The following is a 16649-nucleotide window of genomic DNA, read 5'->3' on the forward strand; positions in this document are numbered from 1 at the left end:
TATTACAGAAAATGATTTGTAAAGAAAAAAATTGCATTTATGCAAGAAAACTTTAAAAGATAAAAGTACTGAGCGTAAAGAGAAAACATCAGACTAATTTTGTAGCTAACTATGAATACACATGTCATATAATCCAGATTATCTTAATTCTAATACTAAGGACATTAGTCTGCTGTCTTTTGTTTTGTTAAAAGAGTCAAACAAAATTTAGTAACCAAAACATATTTTCAATAAAATTTTATATGTATATATGTAAATAACAAAACAGCACCAAAGACCTCTGTACAAGTTTACCATACAGGTTCTGTGTAGGATGCTTCATCAATATCTTTTACTTTTGCTCTAAAAGCACGTGATTACAGAAAACTGCTTATTCATTAAAAACTGGGTAAGATCTTTCAAAGATACCTCAGATATTCAAAATAATACAACCTATCTTCTAAGATCAACCTGAGTTGCACAGGTTAAGTTGAAGACTCTTCACAGGGTGCTGAAAATGTGAGGCAATCTGCACTTGAACTGGCAGTGCACTTCCTCAGACTCAGGCTGTCTTCATCACAAGTATCTTCTATCTCTGAGAGATCAGCTACATCAAGATGGCTCATCAGCTAAGTCACGCTGGTCAAAATACCTGGTGAAAAAAGAATTTGCACAGCTAAGGAAAGCATAAAATGAAAAGGGAACCTATGAACTGGGAGAAAATATTTGCAAACAATGTGATCCATGAGGGTATAATTTCCAAAATAAAAAAACAACTCATGCAGCTCAATAACAAAAAAACCCAATTAAAAAAGTGAGCAGAAAACCTATACAGACATTTCTCCAGAGAAAATATATAGCTGGCCAACAGGCACATGAAAAGTTACTCAACATCACCAATTTTTTGAGAAATGCAAATCAAAACTACAATGAGGTATCAACGCATGCCAATCAGAATGGCCATCATCAAATGATGGAAAGGGTATGGAGAAAAGGGAACTCTCCTACACTGTTGATGGGAATGGAAATTGGTGCAGCCACTATGGAAAAACAGTGTGGAGGTTCCTAAAAAAAATTAAAAATAGAGTTACCATATGATCTAGCAATCCCACTCCTGGGCATATATCTGGAGAAAACTCTAAAAAGGTACATGTATATCCATATATAAGGAACATCACTAAGCTATAAAAAATAATTAAATAATGCTATTTGCAGCAACATGGATGTACCTAAAGATTATCATACAAGGTGAAGCAGGTCAGACAAAGATAAATACCACATGATATCACTTTTATGTGGAATCTAAAAAATGGTACAAATGAACAAAATGATACAAAACTGAAACAGACTCACAGGCATAGAAAACAAGTTTATGGTAACTGAAGGAGAAAGGTGAGGGGCAGGGCAGGGGAGATTGAATTAGGAGTTCTCAGTGAGCAGATACAAATTGCTACATACAAAATAAACAAGGTCCTACTGTATAGCATGGTGAACTATATTTAATATCTTATAATAAAACTATAATGGGAAAAAAATCTGAAAAAGAATAGTATATATATACGCATAACTGAATCACTTTGCCATGCACCAGAAACTAATACAACATTGTAAACCAACTATATTTCAATTTTAAAAAATTAAGGTATATTTAAAAATGTTAATTGCAGCATATCCAAAAAGATACATCTATATACATATATAAGGAATATTACTCAGCTATAAAAAATGTTTTTGTAATAGCAAAAGACTACAAACAACCCAAATATCCATCAATAAAGCGACTGGCTGAATAAACTACAGTACATCTATACAGTGAAAGATTACAAGGCTTTTATAAAAAAAGGAATGAGGAAAATATCTACACTGAAACCATGTAATTCCCAGGATTCATTAAGTAAAAAAAAACAAAGTACAGAATGGAAAGCTAAGTATGTTATGTTTTATAAGCATGTGTAGGGTATATATACATTTGCTTATATTTTTAAAAAAGAAACAGTGAATGGGAGGATAAATAAAAAATTAACAATAAAACAGATAACTACAAAAGGGAGAAAAGAGACTACAGAGGATAAAGGTGGATTCTAACATGCTCCAATACAAATTACGATTTTAACTTTGGAACAATGTAAATATTTTATGAAATTATAAAAGAAGTTTAAGTAAAAATAAAATCACTAACCAGACTCCACTAAATGAATCTTCTCCTATACTATGTTGGTGGCATAAACCAAACAGGAGAATAATTCCAAGTAATCTTAAACATGATGTTCTGTATATGTAACTAGTAAGATACACCATGGACAAAAAGAACTGCAAAGAATTCTTAAAGGGACTTCAACAGTTTTACTACTGGTAATATTGTTAGTATTGTTATTCTGAAACTACTATGTGAATATTGTAGGATAAAGCCAATAATTATTAAGAAAAATCAAGTAATCTTAAGTTAGAACTGAAATGTCAACTTGGGTCTATAATTTTATTTTTCTTTCTCTAAAAAATACATACTTCATACCTCTGTTCAGTGAAAAGGCCTAGATGCAATGACCAACCCGAAAACATCTAGCTTCCCTAATGTTCAAATCATGGACTCTAGATACCACTTTCTACTTTGAAAGAGGAACCAGCACTCCCAGGAGAAAAGACTAATTCCAGATCTGGAGCCAGAAGTGCCCAAGATATAACTGAGTCATTCTGGCAGAGCAGAAAGTAAGAAAGCTATCAAAAGACCACTGAGGTTATAGACCAAAAAGCATAGGAACTGATTTGAAGGGCTCCCACTATCCAAAGATAGAACAATTTGAGCATCAAAAAGAAGACTGCTGTATCCCTTTACCTGAACATGAAGATCAACCTCACACCACTCTATGAAAGACAACTAGACAGTATGCTTCCTGACATGACACAAGAGCACCCAGTCTTGTAAACAAACACACAAACACCATTATATATAATCAAACCTCTAGGCCTACCTACCAGTTTACAGAAAACATGCAGGATAAATAACCATTAAACACCACCATGAAGTTAGCTGTCAAAACCAAAATACAGGAAATTTTACAAGTCAAAGGATCCATTTTTTTCAACAAATAAATAGCAAAGAAAAAAACCAAAAGGGTTGATGGGGGTACTTAAGAGACATACCAGACAAATGCAACGAGTGCATCCTACTTGGATCCTGGATTGAAATTCAAACATAAAAAGACATTCCTGGGACAATTAGGGAATATGAAACACAACTGGGCATCAGATGATATACTATCACTAAATTTACTGGTTATGAGAGTAATATTACAGTCATTTTTTTTTAAAAGCCCTTTATCAATCAGATACACTAAAACAGGAGAAATAATATGTCCAATATTTGTTTAAAATATATTTTTTTCATTTATTTTTATTAGTTGGAGGCTAATTACTTCACAACACTGCAGTGGGTTTTGTCATACATTGACATGAATCAGCCATGGGTTACATGTATTCCCCATCCCGATCCCCCCTCCCATGTTTAAAATATTTTTATGTGTTTAAAAATCTCTATAATAAGGAGCATAAAAAATAATTATGATTGGTAAAATAATTAAGGTGGCTAACAGCTACTGGGGGGCTTCCCCAGTGGCTCAGTAGTAAAGAATCTGCCTGCAGTGCAGGAGAGCGGGTTCGATCCCTGGGTTGGGAAGATCCCCTGGAGGAGGGCATGGCCACCCACTCCATTATTGTTGCCTAGAGAATCCCACAGACAGAGGAGCCTGGTAGGCTACAGTCTATAAGGTCACAAAGAGTTGGACACTACGCTGAAGCAACTATGCACACACAACAGTTACTGGGTCCTGTGTGAGTGGGATCCTACTCATCTGATAAGGTATTTCTATGAATTAGCAGCTATTGCCTTATCTGATAAGGTATTTCTATGAATTAGCAGCTATTGCCTTAAAGCTATCAAAAGAAAACCAACAACAAAAAACACAGAAGACTTATAACCATGTAAGTTGCTTACACTGAAGCAGTTAAAACAGAGTCAAGGCCTATGTTACATGGTTTTCAAACCTGCTGTAACCTATAGGTTTTCCTAAGTGAAGTCTATAGCCTCAGAAACGTCTGCCCTACCTTCTAAGGATTAAATGAGTTCCTATTTTGAAGCACTAAGAAAAATGCCTGGCACAACTGACCAGCAAGTATTATTATCATTAGCATAATTATTATAGATCAAGAAACTAAATGCTGAACGTGTTTATATTTTGAAAAAGTATCTCGCTTGGCAATGGGAAAAATGAACACAGTTATTACTTACCATCCCAATATTTAAATATATTATAAAGCACTGAAAAGTTATTAGTGTTGGAATAAAAACACAGACCAATGAACAAAAATAGCAAGTCAAGAAAGAGACCTAAAATAAATATGTATGTGTATGTATACACATATTCACATACAAGAATTTAGAAATATAAAGACATTTTCATGTAAATTCCAGGTGGAATTTTAATGTAAGAAATGAAATAAAAAATAAACTAAATAAAAATATGCCCCAACTGACAATGAACAAAGGACACAAGCAATTAAAAAAAAACTGCAATAAAATGAAACATATTCTATCCTTATGGATAACCACACAAAGCAAATAAAAATAATCTGCATCTTTTTATTACTACTAGAATGCAAATATTTACATCAACTGAAAACACTCAGTGTTGAATAGTAGATGGGCACTCTCACCAACATTTTAGTGGGAACCCAGAGTGGTATGATCTTTCTAGAAGGCAAATGCAATAAATATCTCAGTTTTACAAGTACAAGTTTACAATGTAAGCCCTTTAATTTATTTCCAGGATTTTGCCCTTAGGCAATAAGTAGAGCTGTACGTGTAAGAATCTTCAATGCAGCATTATTTACAGAGAAAAACTAGAAATAAAGGGAATTGTGATACATATACTGTATCCTTATGCCTCAACTTCCTCACTGTAAAATGGAAACAATACTTTCTACCACCATTAATAATGCTTTTATAAAGCAAAAAAGTGAAAATGAAGTCGCTCAGTCGTGTCCGACTCTTTGACCCCACGGACTGTATCCTACCAGACTCCTCCATCCATGGAATTTTCTAGGCAAGAGTACTGGAGTGGGTTGCCATTTCCCTCTCCAGGGGATCTTCCCAACCCAGGGATCAAACCCGGGTCTCCCACATTGCAGCTAGACACTTTTACCATCTGAGCCACCAGGGAAGCTCACAAAGAAGTCAAGGATTACTTACCTGCTAACCAAGCAGATTAATAAATTCAAAGCAGGAACCCTTTCATCATCTTTGCTGTCCTAAAAAGTAAAAAGAAAAAAAGAAAGCTTGAAATGTAATCTGTTATCCCCTAACTTTTTCTTCTTCTTTTATTGTGGCCTCGCAGCACATGGGATCTTGGTTCCCTGACCAGAGATCAAACCCACGCTCCCTGTGGTGGAAGCAGAGTTTTGCTTCCACTGGATTGCCAGCAAAGCCCCAACCACCTATTATTTTTGAAGGAAGTTTCAAGGTGCAAAACATGAACGTTTTATTAGATGACAATAATAATCACATGGATATAGGAAACATCAAAGAAAACAGAGAAACTGTAGAGTTAATGATTCCTTGAGAAACATCTAAGATCTTTTAAAGAAAGCTCCTGAATAGGTCTTAGAAAGGAATAGAGTTGAGGGCTCTAAGGAGGATAACTTGGGAGAGATACTTTTCCTGATTCCAAGTATAAGACTGATAAAAGCCTGTGTCCTAACTGGACACTAATGGAAACAAAATATATAGACATATTTTAAAGAAAATATTTCAGATCAGAGTTCTCAATGATGAAGGAAGTTGTTCCTAAACTATACATTTCCTAAAATTCACTTTAAATATATAGTGAGTAATAAGTTACATTTTGCTTAGAGTGCAGGCCATTTAAATTAGTCTGTGCCATCTCATGGAAGTTTAATGAAAATATTTTGTAGTAGTCAGTGGAGAACAGTTATATATTTTGTGCAGGTGAAAGGAGGAACCAAAAAAAATCAGCTTAGTCTGGCATTGAATTAATTTATATTGTAATGCTGCAGGCATGAGTTAGAGGAAGGGTCTAACTAGAAAAATTCAAAACCATTATCATGCCAGAGACTGCTAGTTGACCACTCTGGCTTCTTGATTCACCTTATTATGTAGCAAATGAAGCTCATTTTCAGATGGGTACACTGTCACCCAACCAAAATAAACGTTTCCTATAGTTCTTTATGGTCATGTGACCAAATTCTGGCCAATAAGCTGTTTTGGCCAGATGTGCTTGTAAGAGGCTTTGGCAAGGCTCTTTAGAGGGAAGGACCTTCTCTTCTTTCCAGCTTCCTTTAGTGAAACATATTGGCGGAACCTGGATTATGAAATGAGTTTGGGGAGGGAAACCACATGTGGCAGAACTCAAAGGCCTGGGTTACCACCACCTTAGATCTAATCTGCCTATCTTCATACTCCCTTTGAGAAAAAACTTCCATTTTATTTAAGATAATGTTATTTTGGACTCTTCTATTATGCAGCTAAATCTAATCCTAACAACATAGTCCACGTTTTGTTATTTCACCACGTTTTGTCATTCTTTACCACAACAGAAGCCGCTGAGTACTTCCGATATGAAATAGTGAGTCTGAACTTACCACCAAAAGCCTCACTTCAGAGCACCTTCTTGCAAGCTGCCGAATCAGTGAATGAGCCTCCGGTAGTAAAGGTTTTTCAAGACAAGCCAATAAAGCATAAAGCCATCTTCCCTATACAGGATTTAAAAAAGTAGTAAGTAGGCAAACTACATGGTAAGTTTAATTTATAATTACTTAATTGTACCTCAGAAAGGCTGTATCAAGTTATATTCCACCGGCAGTACACATGACTGAGTTTATTTGGAGGAACACAGCGCTCCAGGGACTACTCAAGAGCATTAGAACAAAGTTTAAACAGCAATCTGTGCAACACACTAAGTTAGCTCCTCAAGCAAGCCCAAGTCAATGGCTTTTTTTCCCATTTTTTTAAAAAATGGTTTCGCTCTATTCAAGCTTTATTTCAATGACTTTTTCTTGAACAAAAAGATTCACATCCAGGTTCCCCTCACAAAGAGTGAGTGGGATTCTCTTCTACGTGAAAAGAGAGGTATACATTTAAACCTGACCAGAAGCTTCTGGACGGCAAAGATTATATCTTATTTTGACTGGGAGCATTGAAGCTTCAGATACTCTTTTTTGCAAGTATCCTCAATGGTGAAAAATACTTGTTTTTAAAATCAAATCTAACTGAAAAGGATGATAAAATTTCTTATTAGGGGATTGGTGGGCAATTCATTTACATAACATCTATCAAATTTACCCAATTTTGAAGGTGAAAAATTTTTAAGCTGTGAGTGTAACGCAATAAAATAGAAGGACAGTACAGTATAGTTGGTCAAAGTACAGCCAGACTGCCCCAGCATGAGTCTCAGTTCTGCCAGTTATAATCTGTGTGCCCTCAGGCAAGTTACTGAATCACTATGAGCTCGTTTCCTCATCTGTAAAATGGAAATAACAGCTCATAGGTTACTGAAAGATTCAAGGAGTTATTATACATAAAATCCTTAGAATGAAGCCTGGCACATATATTTGCTATTATTCCTATTTCTGATATTCTTTAGTGGACTGGATTTCAAAACCATTTTAGAAATGCATTTCAAACTTCTCTAAGCCAGGACTATTTGAAATGGGGTCTGCAGACTGGTAGCCATTCTGTTTGTTACTGATCTGTGAAAAGATAAGCAGCTTCTCCCAGGATATAAACCAACTATTTGGTTGATTTTTTTTTTCTCCCCAATGCAAGACTCTCAATGAAGGAAGTACTATGTTCATTAACATTCTACTGTCTGCAAACAAGCATTGTCTGCATTATACACATAGATGAATAACACATACATATATATAAATAGTGTAGAGCCATAGCTTACATATAAAGTAAGTATATATAATTTTGTCTGCATTATGAAAAGAAAAAGATGCAATACTACCAATTCTGGAGTAAAGTCTCTTTCTCCAAACCAATTATTCAGATATTCCAAGACACTAGTTACCGTTGACTAAAAAAACGGGGAGGGGGAAGAGATGGGAGAACAGCATTAGTAATATAGCACTGACAATTCAAGCTGAGTTACATTAAGTTCAGTGAGAAAGCAGCTCTGCTTAAAATGGACTACTTCTTTAGAGTTAAAGAGAAACCTTTGACTCTATTTAGTAATTTGATTAGATGGAACACTCAGTGAGATAAGGCTTTTTTGACAAATATTTTTATATATTTTCATTATCAACACGGTTTAAATCCTAGGATTTAGTTAGTAACTACTAATTTAGTTCAGAACTATTTTCTAAAAATTCCACCTACTCTTAAAAAAAGGTCTTTGCATAAATACCTTCAGCTTATTTTCATTAAATCAAAGTACAAATAATCTAAAGACAAAGTTAGCTAGAGAAAGATTAATTTAAAAGCTATACAGATAGAATTTACCAAATTCTCTAGCTTATTCTAATCCAGATGGGACACTTACAAAATTCACTCTCATTGAATTTAGTATAATTATTAGAGTATCTTAATGTAAATGATCAAATAAGTAAAACTGTAGGCTAGTATATTATTTACAACAGAGCATGACCTGTTAAAAAATTTATCTTCCAAGGATAGCCAATATATGTGAATACAAAACAATCAAAGTTTTATTTGCTCTTTAAGAGGGTAACAGAGTTCCTAGTGCTGAGAGACTGAACAAATAAAATCCATATTGCTTCCCTTTTGACCTAAGAAATTCAAATTTCATTCTTAATGAAGTGTGCACAACATCTGTAACTAGAAATAGCAAGCTAACCTTAGTAATTTTTTCAAACCCCATAATCTAAGACTTATATCTGAAACATAAGCATATGAATAGTTTAGCACACAATAAAGAGCATGAGTTCTGAAGTGAGATCAGCCTGGGACTGAATTCCAGTGCTGCCAGTAATACTTGCTAATAAACCACCTGCAAATGACTTCATCGCCACTGTTTCCTCATTTATTAAAAAAAAGGATATTAATAATAATTCCCCATATAAGGCTGTAGTGAGGATTAAATAAGAATTTTTAAAGAGTTTAGGACAGGGTCTTACATACTGTAAAAATTAAATAAATGTATTCAAATATCTTCACACACTGCAAACAGAAGAATGCATATATTCTTATTATTATTAGATATATTTTACCTGATTCATTCTGCTAACAATACTAAGCAAGGGAGGAAAACCAATCTGAAAGAAAAATGAGACTGAAGTTTACCAAGTGGTAAGTAAAGGGGGGAGGCTTCATTTTTTTAAATTGGTGAATTTCTCAACATGCTGTTTTATAAAAACAAAAAATAGATAAAAATTCCTTCATTATATATTACAATAAAACATTCCATGAACTATTACGCTAATAATGCCCAAGAAAACAATGTCTTGACATTTGAATACATAAATGTAAAAATATAGAATGATTTGAGTAATGAAGATATTAAAATAAAACATGTAATTAAAAACATAGTATGATATTAATAACTTGTGCACACTCTTTCAAAAATCTTAGCTAAAGCAAACATTTTGGGGAAGTAAGGGTACTTGAATGAGTTCTTTCAAACCTAATCTGCTTTAAATAAAAAAAATTACTTTGCACTTTAATGTTGGGAGCTTTGATTATGAAAATAGTACTGACTTATGAGAAACTTAAGTGGACACGAATTAAAGTATATTTTGCAATAACAAACTGAATAAATATACATTCTTTGCCAAATTAAAAAATTTTGAAAAGTAACATACATTAGGGATATAATACAATAGACAAAATGCTGTATAAGAAACACCATCAAACTAGCTCTGAGAACTCAATCTGTCTACACTCTCACCACCATGCATTAAGAGTGCCTGTTTTCCCAGCCCTTATTAAGAGTGTGTCAAACTTGCTTTACCAATGTTAACTGAAAAATGTCAGCTCAATGGAGCTGTAAGTAATGTTTTCATTTTAAGTGAGTTTGGGAATCTTCTCATAAAAGAACAATTTGCATCTCCTTCCTGTGAAATGTCTCTTTACATCCTTTGCTTGTTTTTTTTTTTTTTTCAATTGGGGTCTTGGTCTTTTTTAGTGATTTTCAGAGCTTTTACATTTAGGGGATAAACTAATTTTAAAAGAGAAAAACAAAACATGGCACCAAAGAGAAAACAATAAATACATATTCAACAGAACAGACAACATGGTATAGGGAGTTACCAGTAATGCAGATGTATGAACATCTGCAAGCTTGGGGGCAGGTGAATCCTGAAGGACAAAAAGCGGCTGGCCACATAATTTATTATTAAAGTCATATGAAACGTAAATAATCTTTATATTTATAAAATATAAATTAGATACAGCCTCAACATTTCACCGCCAGAATATGCAACTTATTACGCATTTTTAAGCACCTGAGTGATGTTTTCGTTTCTCTGACTACTCAGAACTCATTGTCTGACCCTTGCCTAATCATTAAAAAAAAAGTCCTATCTAGCTCAAAAAATTATTAAACAGCAAAAGCACACAGTTTTAGAAAACAGGCTGATCTAAATCAGTCATATATTATTTGCTTTTTAAAATTTTTTTATAACCTTGGAAAACAAAAAAGCTATTATGTTTCTATGTTTAGCAAATGAGCTTATAAAAACAGTCAGGAGACTTGATTTGGCCTAAGCTGTATTCTGCTAAGTCTCTATACTACATCTTGCACCAAAACTATGACCTGTTTTTTGTGTGTTTAGTCACAGTATCACTTACTTGTACATAATCGATTCCAGGACTTTCACTTGCAGCTGGTCCAACAGCACCTTCAGCACATAACCTTTCACCTAGACAAAATTTTTTCCAGCCTTCTTCATCTCTAAATTTTGGCTAAAAGAAAAAAAAAAAAAAAAAGAATTTACTTACGTATTTTCTTTAATACTGAACAATGAAAAAACAAGTGAGGATTCCTTCATATTCCCACCGCCTCACACAAACATATAATGCTTGTAACAGAGTGAACTGTGTCCCCTCAAAATGCGTATGTTGAAACCCTCACCTCTAGCGTGTGACAGTTAGAAGACTGAGTCTTTACAGCAGTGATTTAAGTTAAAATGAGGTGGGTAGAGTGGGTCCTAATCCAATCTGACTGACATCCTTGTTAGAAGAGGAAATTTGGATAAAAAGACATGAGGGATGCGTATGCACACAGAAGGCCATGTGAGGACACAGCTAGAAGATGGCCATCTGCAAGCCAGAGAGAAAGGGTGGCCTTTAGAGAAACCTACTGAAACCTTGATCTTAGCCCTCTAACCCACAAAGCTGTAAGAAAATACATTACTGTTTGTTAAGCCACTCCATCTGTGGTGGTTTGTTACAGCAGTCCTAGAAAACCAATACAGGACCCAAGTGGTCACACCATATGTGGGACATTTTTAGTCTGGATCATACTTTAGTGAACACTGACAAGCAAGTATGTGCTCAAAAGAGGGTGATAAAGACGTAAAATTGATATTAAAAAAAAATACACTAAGAATGCTTACAAGAATGAAGCCTATTTATCCCAAGGAAGGAGACATAATTACATACTTCACATAAAAGGCTGTCCAATCAAAGAAGGAATAGATTTACACTGTCAGAGGAAAAAAGCATGACCTTTCAGCTCAATCTTAACAGAACGTAAAATTTTTTAAAATTATTTATTTATTTATAGTTGATTTATAATATTGAGTTAGTTTCAGGTGTATAGCAAAGTGATTCAGTTAACAGAACAATTTTTATTTGGACACATCACCTCACAAATAATTTTACACACACATGCAGTTAGATTCTCAGAAGGAAAACAAAACCCCTAAAAGGTAAAAGCCTACTGTCCTGGAACAATGTTTTCCCATTACTCCACTAGGTCAGAGACTGTTTCTGCTTCAGGTAGCACTGAAAATCCTAATTATTACATATGGTTGGTGCTTAACAAATGATTAGATCAATCAATCAATCAATATTTCATATTTACATAGCTGCCTTCAGAGGTTGCTTTAAAAATTCACTTTTTACATGTTTCACATCTGCCACGATGAATATATGTTATTGCTATGTAATATTCCACTGTTTTGATGGAGGATCTTCATTTATTAAGTCGATTAATTATGTTGTCATTTCTTTTTTGACAAAATTATATCATCATCATGTTACTGATGAAGCTTCTTTTTGAATTATATAGGTACCCAAAAGTCCTTACCTTGAGCAAGGAAAAAATGTATCTACCTACCTACTTCCCTCTCCCTCTTCTTACCAGGAGGGCTCACCATACAGTGAAAGGCTTCTGAATCAAAGTCTGGTCTGTATCTCAGCTATACTTATTTTATGAGTTAAATGATCTTGGGCAAGTGATGTTAGTGTCTTTCACACTTTTCCTAGAGCAGAGCTTCCAACTAGTATACAGAAGCATGTAGAGAGGTTACACTGAATCTCTCAGTTTTCAGCTGGTAGTCTTAAGCCATGAAAGCAGCTTCCTCCATTTATCCCAAAGTGACATCATTTAAAAGATGTTAGGAAGCACTGCCTAGAAGAAGCTTCTAAAATCTGAAAGCTATGGGGAATTCCCTCGTGGGCCAATGGTTAGGACTCCGTGCTTACACTGCAGGAGGCATGGGTTTGATCCCTGGTCAGAGAACCAAGATCCCACGGGGAGTGCAGCATGGCCAAAAAAAACCCCCTGAAATCTATGAACCACGTGAAACAATGAGCAAAATTATATGAATAGGTGCATTTTCCCCCCTCTGAAAATAAACAGCTTTCATTTGATTCTCCAGAAGAATATGAGACTCCCTAGGAGGTTAAAGAGCTTTCCTGGTTGCTCAGTGGTAAAGAATCGGCCTGCCAATGCAGGAGTGTCGGCTTCAATCCCTGGGGTGGAAAGAGACCCTGGGGAAGGAAATGGCAACCCACTCCAATATTCTTCCCTGGGAAATCCCATGGACAGAGGAGTCTGGTGGGCTACAGTCCATAGGGTTGCAAAGAGTCAGACACGATTGAGTGACAAACACTTTCACTTTTTCAATGGAGATACAGACATAGGGTACAGACTTGTGGACACAGTGTGGGAAGCAGAAGGTGGGACAAATTTGGAGAGCAGCATGGAACATATAAATCACCATGTAAAATAGACAGCCAGTAGAAATTTGCTGGATGAGATAAGGAACTCAAATCAGGTGCTCTGTGACAACCTAGAGGGGCTGGATGGGGTGGGAGGTGCAAATGAGGTTCAAGAGGGAGGGGGCGTATGTATACCATTCATGTTGATGTAGGGCAGAAACCAATACAATATTGTAAAACAGCTATCCCCCAATTAAAAATTTTAAAAAATTAGTCTAAGCTGATAAAACATGAAACAGTACTTTCCACTAAGCATAACAAACTTTACTAAAAAGTCAGTCACTGGTACTGGCACCATTACCTCATCAGGAAAATCCCAGGCACCTTTATTCAATCTTTTTGTAAATACTAAAAATGTTATTTACTTTCTTGAAAACCAAATGTCTAGAAGGACCTTTACAGACTTGTAGAGACTGATCCAAAGTCTCTCAAGATGTGGATTGAGGGTGTCATAAACATAACTTGCATTACTTATTCTATCCTTTTCAGGTGAAAAGACAATGGAATTGTTGCTATTAATAGTAGATGGGAGAGAACTAAAATAACATGGATTAAACAAGAGAATCTTTAAGAACTGAAATAAATACAGACTGTTTCAAATAGTTACACACTGTACAATCGAAAGAGAGAAACTTACATACCATGGTCACATTACTATCCAACTGTTGTGATTTCCAGTGACTTCTATGTCTGTTCATACTCTAAAGGAAGAGAAATCAGACAAATGATCTTCATAGAATGGATAACTCAAAAGCAATCAATTGCTGCACAACATTCTAACAATCTTAAAGCCTGGAAAATGTTTCAAATTGTATTATGTTGAGTGATTATAATAGTAATTTGGTGACTGATTCATGAATATTCTTATCTTTATATATTTAGTAGCCCAATTTTTCCAACTACAGTCTAAGAAGAGAAATAAATCTGAAGGAAGGCTTTAATTTGATTAAATGACAGAAGTACAAACCTACCTGCCGAACAGTTGAAAACTGTGCCACTTGCTGCTGTTGCCACTGAAGAGTGGGGGAGAATCCTTCCGGGGCAGGCTGGCATCCTGAAAGCTAGAGATCAGTTCATAAATTTCAGAATCAATGCTAAGTGTTACCACTAGAATCTCAAGCCTCTGCAAAGTGAAAGCAGAATCAAGAGGAAAAATGAGTAACAAAGCAAGTAAGACTACACAAGAAAGGAAGTACTTTTTGCAGATGTAAAAAAGGAGGCAATTCATTTATGTTAAGTTTAAAACATCAAGAAAAGATCCTTATATAGTTGCTTTAGTAAAAGCAATCTGGAACAGTTTATAGTTGGAGTTTCTACAAAGTCCAAATATAAGACCTAAAGATATAACCCAGTACTACCTTTCTATAATAGCAAAACTGTTTGAAACAAAAAGACGTAATGCAAATAAAACATTCTGGTATGAGCAGAATGCAAATAATTCAAGACATTTGATTTTACATTTGAGTTTTTTCAAAACAGCACATAGGTCACAATTGATCACATGTTGCCTTGAAATAAAACTGAGTGTGGTCACATTTTAAAAGTCAGGTATACAAGGTATTATCTGTCATCAACTAAAAATTCCTGTAAAGGAATTATATGAAACATTATAGTGTCTGAGTTAAAAATCTCCTGATAATAAACATCAGATAAACAAATTACTTAGAACAAAAAAGGAAAAGGAACTGCGGTCATTTTTAAAATGCTGCTCTCAAAAAAAAAAAAAAATGCTGCTTTTCTTCCACCATGGGTTAAACAGCATCAAATGGCCCTTCTGTGGCTACTCCATCCAGACTAGTTCTCCCTGTTACTTACTGATCATTATATGTTAACTTTCTTCACAGCAACAGACACAATATATAATTGTTTGCTTTTTAAATGTCTTCCTCAGGAGAAGCAAATTCTACAAGGGTAGGGACCTCTTCTGTCTCATCCTCTTGTTGTATTCCCAGTGCCTGGAGCATACAGCTGCTTAGTTAAAAAAATGTGCTGGATAAATAAATGAATGAAAAGGTTCATAGTGGGCAAGTAGGTAGAAAAGTGTGACACTTGGGTTTCTGTTTTTAAAAAACAAAACCTAGTCAAATTCAAAACATACAAACTACTCTAAGGAAGATTAAACGCTAGCCCAATAATAATTATGAACTGGTAAAAGGTACCTTAAAAATAAAGGCTAGCATAAACAACCTATTTAAAGACTCCATGAAGATCGGATCATGCTCCTAAACTGTTATGAGCAAAACTCCACGAATGTCAGGGTTACTGAAAGCCTCTCTAGAGGCAGTAAACGCCTGCTGTCCTTTTGGGGGGAAAAGTACAAGCAATTGTCTAACTGAGCATACAGCAGTCAAATCTTACACTGTAACTGATCCTGTCTGATACTTTCTGACACTATAGGGTGAGCCTCCGTCTTTTAATTTGCGAGGAGGAAAAAAAAAAAAAAAATCCCCTGACGCGTAATAACACTCACAGAAATATTCACACTTTGCTTCCTTTTCAACTTCTTTGGGTCAATTTGAGCTACCACAACATCTGGACATTGAGCTGCTTCGATCCTACAAACAAGTAATAAATGCAAAAACCGTTATTACTATTGTTCACCTGTATTATAACAAGCGATCCAACTTCTACAGTTCAACATAAAGTTACAAAGTTCAGAATTGGAATTGAAGCTCTAAACAATACATTTCTGAAATTATCTGGACTGAAAGCAATCTAAGAGCATGTATCTTGTCACGAATAATCAGGTTTAATAAAATGAAGTTCACAGAAACTCCCTCACACAAAGATGTAATCAAGGGATTTTGTTCTGACCGAGTATAGGAAGGGAACAGAAGTGGGGCTTTATCGCACTTTGGGGTCGAGCGGGGCACGGGTGCTGTGCCCAAGGGCGTAAGGACAACCGGCCCACCCGCACAGGGTCCAACACTCACTGGACCCGCCTCAGGTATTCCTGGGGAGTGCTAGGAGGTACGCTGGGATCGAAACTTTCCGTCAAGTCGCAGGGCTCCACCGGCAAAAGCCGTGGCATCAACTCCTCCACCGCAGACTCCGCAGGAACCCACGCCATAGTTTTCAATGAAGAGCGTCCCACCCAGCGCATGCGCCAGAGCTTGCGCAGGCGCACATGGAGGCGCGTTAGGCGCGGAGTTGAGCAAGAGGCCGGCCTTAGGTGGCGTAACTGCGCATGAGCAAACCTGAAGCTTGTCCCAGAGTTTAAGGGTCCGGTGGTGTAGTGATGACTACGAACTTAGTTCCTTGTAGAAGTGGTTCTGAAGTTTTTTTCTGGGTTTTATTCTTATATCTTTCTAAGACCAAGGGTTATTAACTTTTATGCATCATTAGTATTGAGGGAACTGTAAGTACTTTTTAAGTTAATGAGCAGTTACTGTAACGATCATTTATTGACCTTTACATTCACATCACCTGCATTTTCTCATTTAATTTTTACTGTCTTTTAAAGTAAGTG

At 35.6% G+C, this 16649-nt stretch overlaps 1 protein-coding gene across 1 annotated transcript; it reads right to left on the minus strand.

Annotated features, from left to right (window-relative positions):
- Positions 1–222: 222 nt before the first annotated feature.
- On the minus strand, positions 223–16291 carry GEMIN2 (gem nuclear organelle associated protein 2). The gene is made up of 10 exons (XM_020916582.2): positions 16114–16291; positions 15651–15735; positions 14152–14241; positions 13822–13881; positions 10802–10915; positions 9223–9267; positions 8001–8069; positions 6634–6744; positions 5225–5283; positions 223–631 (listed from the first exon to the last, which is right to left on the minus strand). The coding sequence occupies exons 1-10, from the start codon at positions 16281–16283 to the stop codon at positions 592–594; spliced, it is 843 nt and encodes a 280-aa protein (XP_020772241.1). The 5' UTR covers positions 16284–16291; the 3' UTR covers positions 223–591.
- Between the last annotated feature and the right edge of the window lie 358 nt (positions 16292–16649).

This window comes from Odocoileus virginianus, chromosome 16, assembly GCF_023699985.2.
Source record: "Odocoileus virginianus isolate 20LAN1187 ecotype Illinois chromosome 16, Ovbor_1.2, whole genome shotgun sequence".
Lineage (NCBI taxonomy): Eukaryota > Metazoa > Chordata > Mammalia > Artiodactyla > Cervidae > Odocoileus > Odocoileus virginianus.

Excerpts from the sequence above, each read along its gene's own strand:
- GEMIN2 (XM_020916582.2), bottom strand. The coding sequence starts at position 16,283 with ATGCGCTGGGTGGGACGCTCTTCATTGAAAACTATGGCGTGGGTTCCT. Across the intron at positions 9,268-10,801 it reads CTGGAATCGATTATGTACAA|ATTGGTTTTCCTCCCTTGCT; the intron begins GTAAGTGATACT and ends TTTTTCTTTCAG. Across the intron at positions 632-5,224 it reads TTAATCTGCTTGGTTAGCAG|GTATTTTGACCAGCGTGACT; the intron begins GTAAGTAATCCT and ends TTTTTTCACCAG.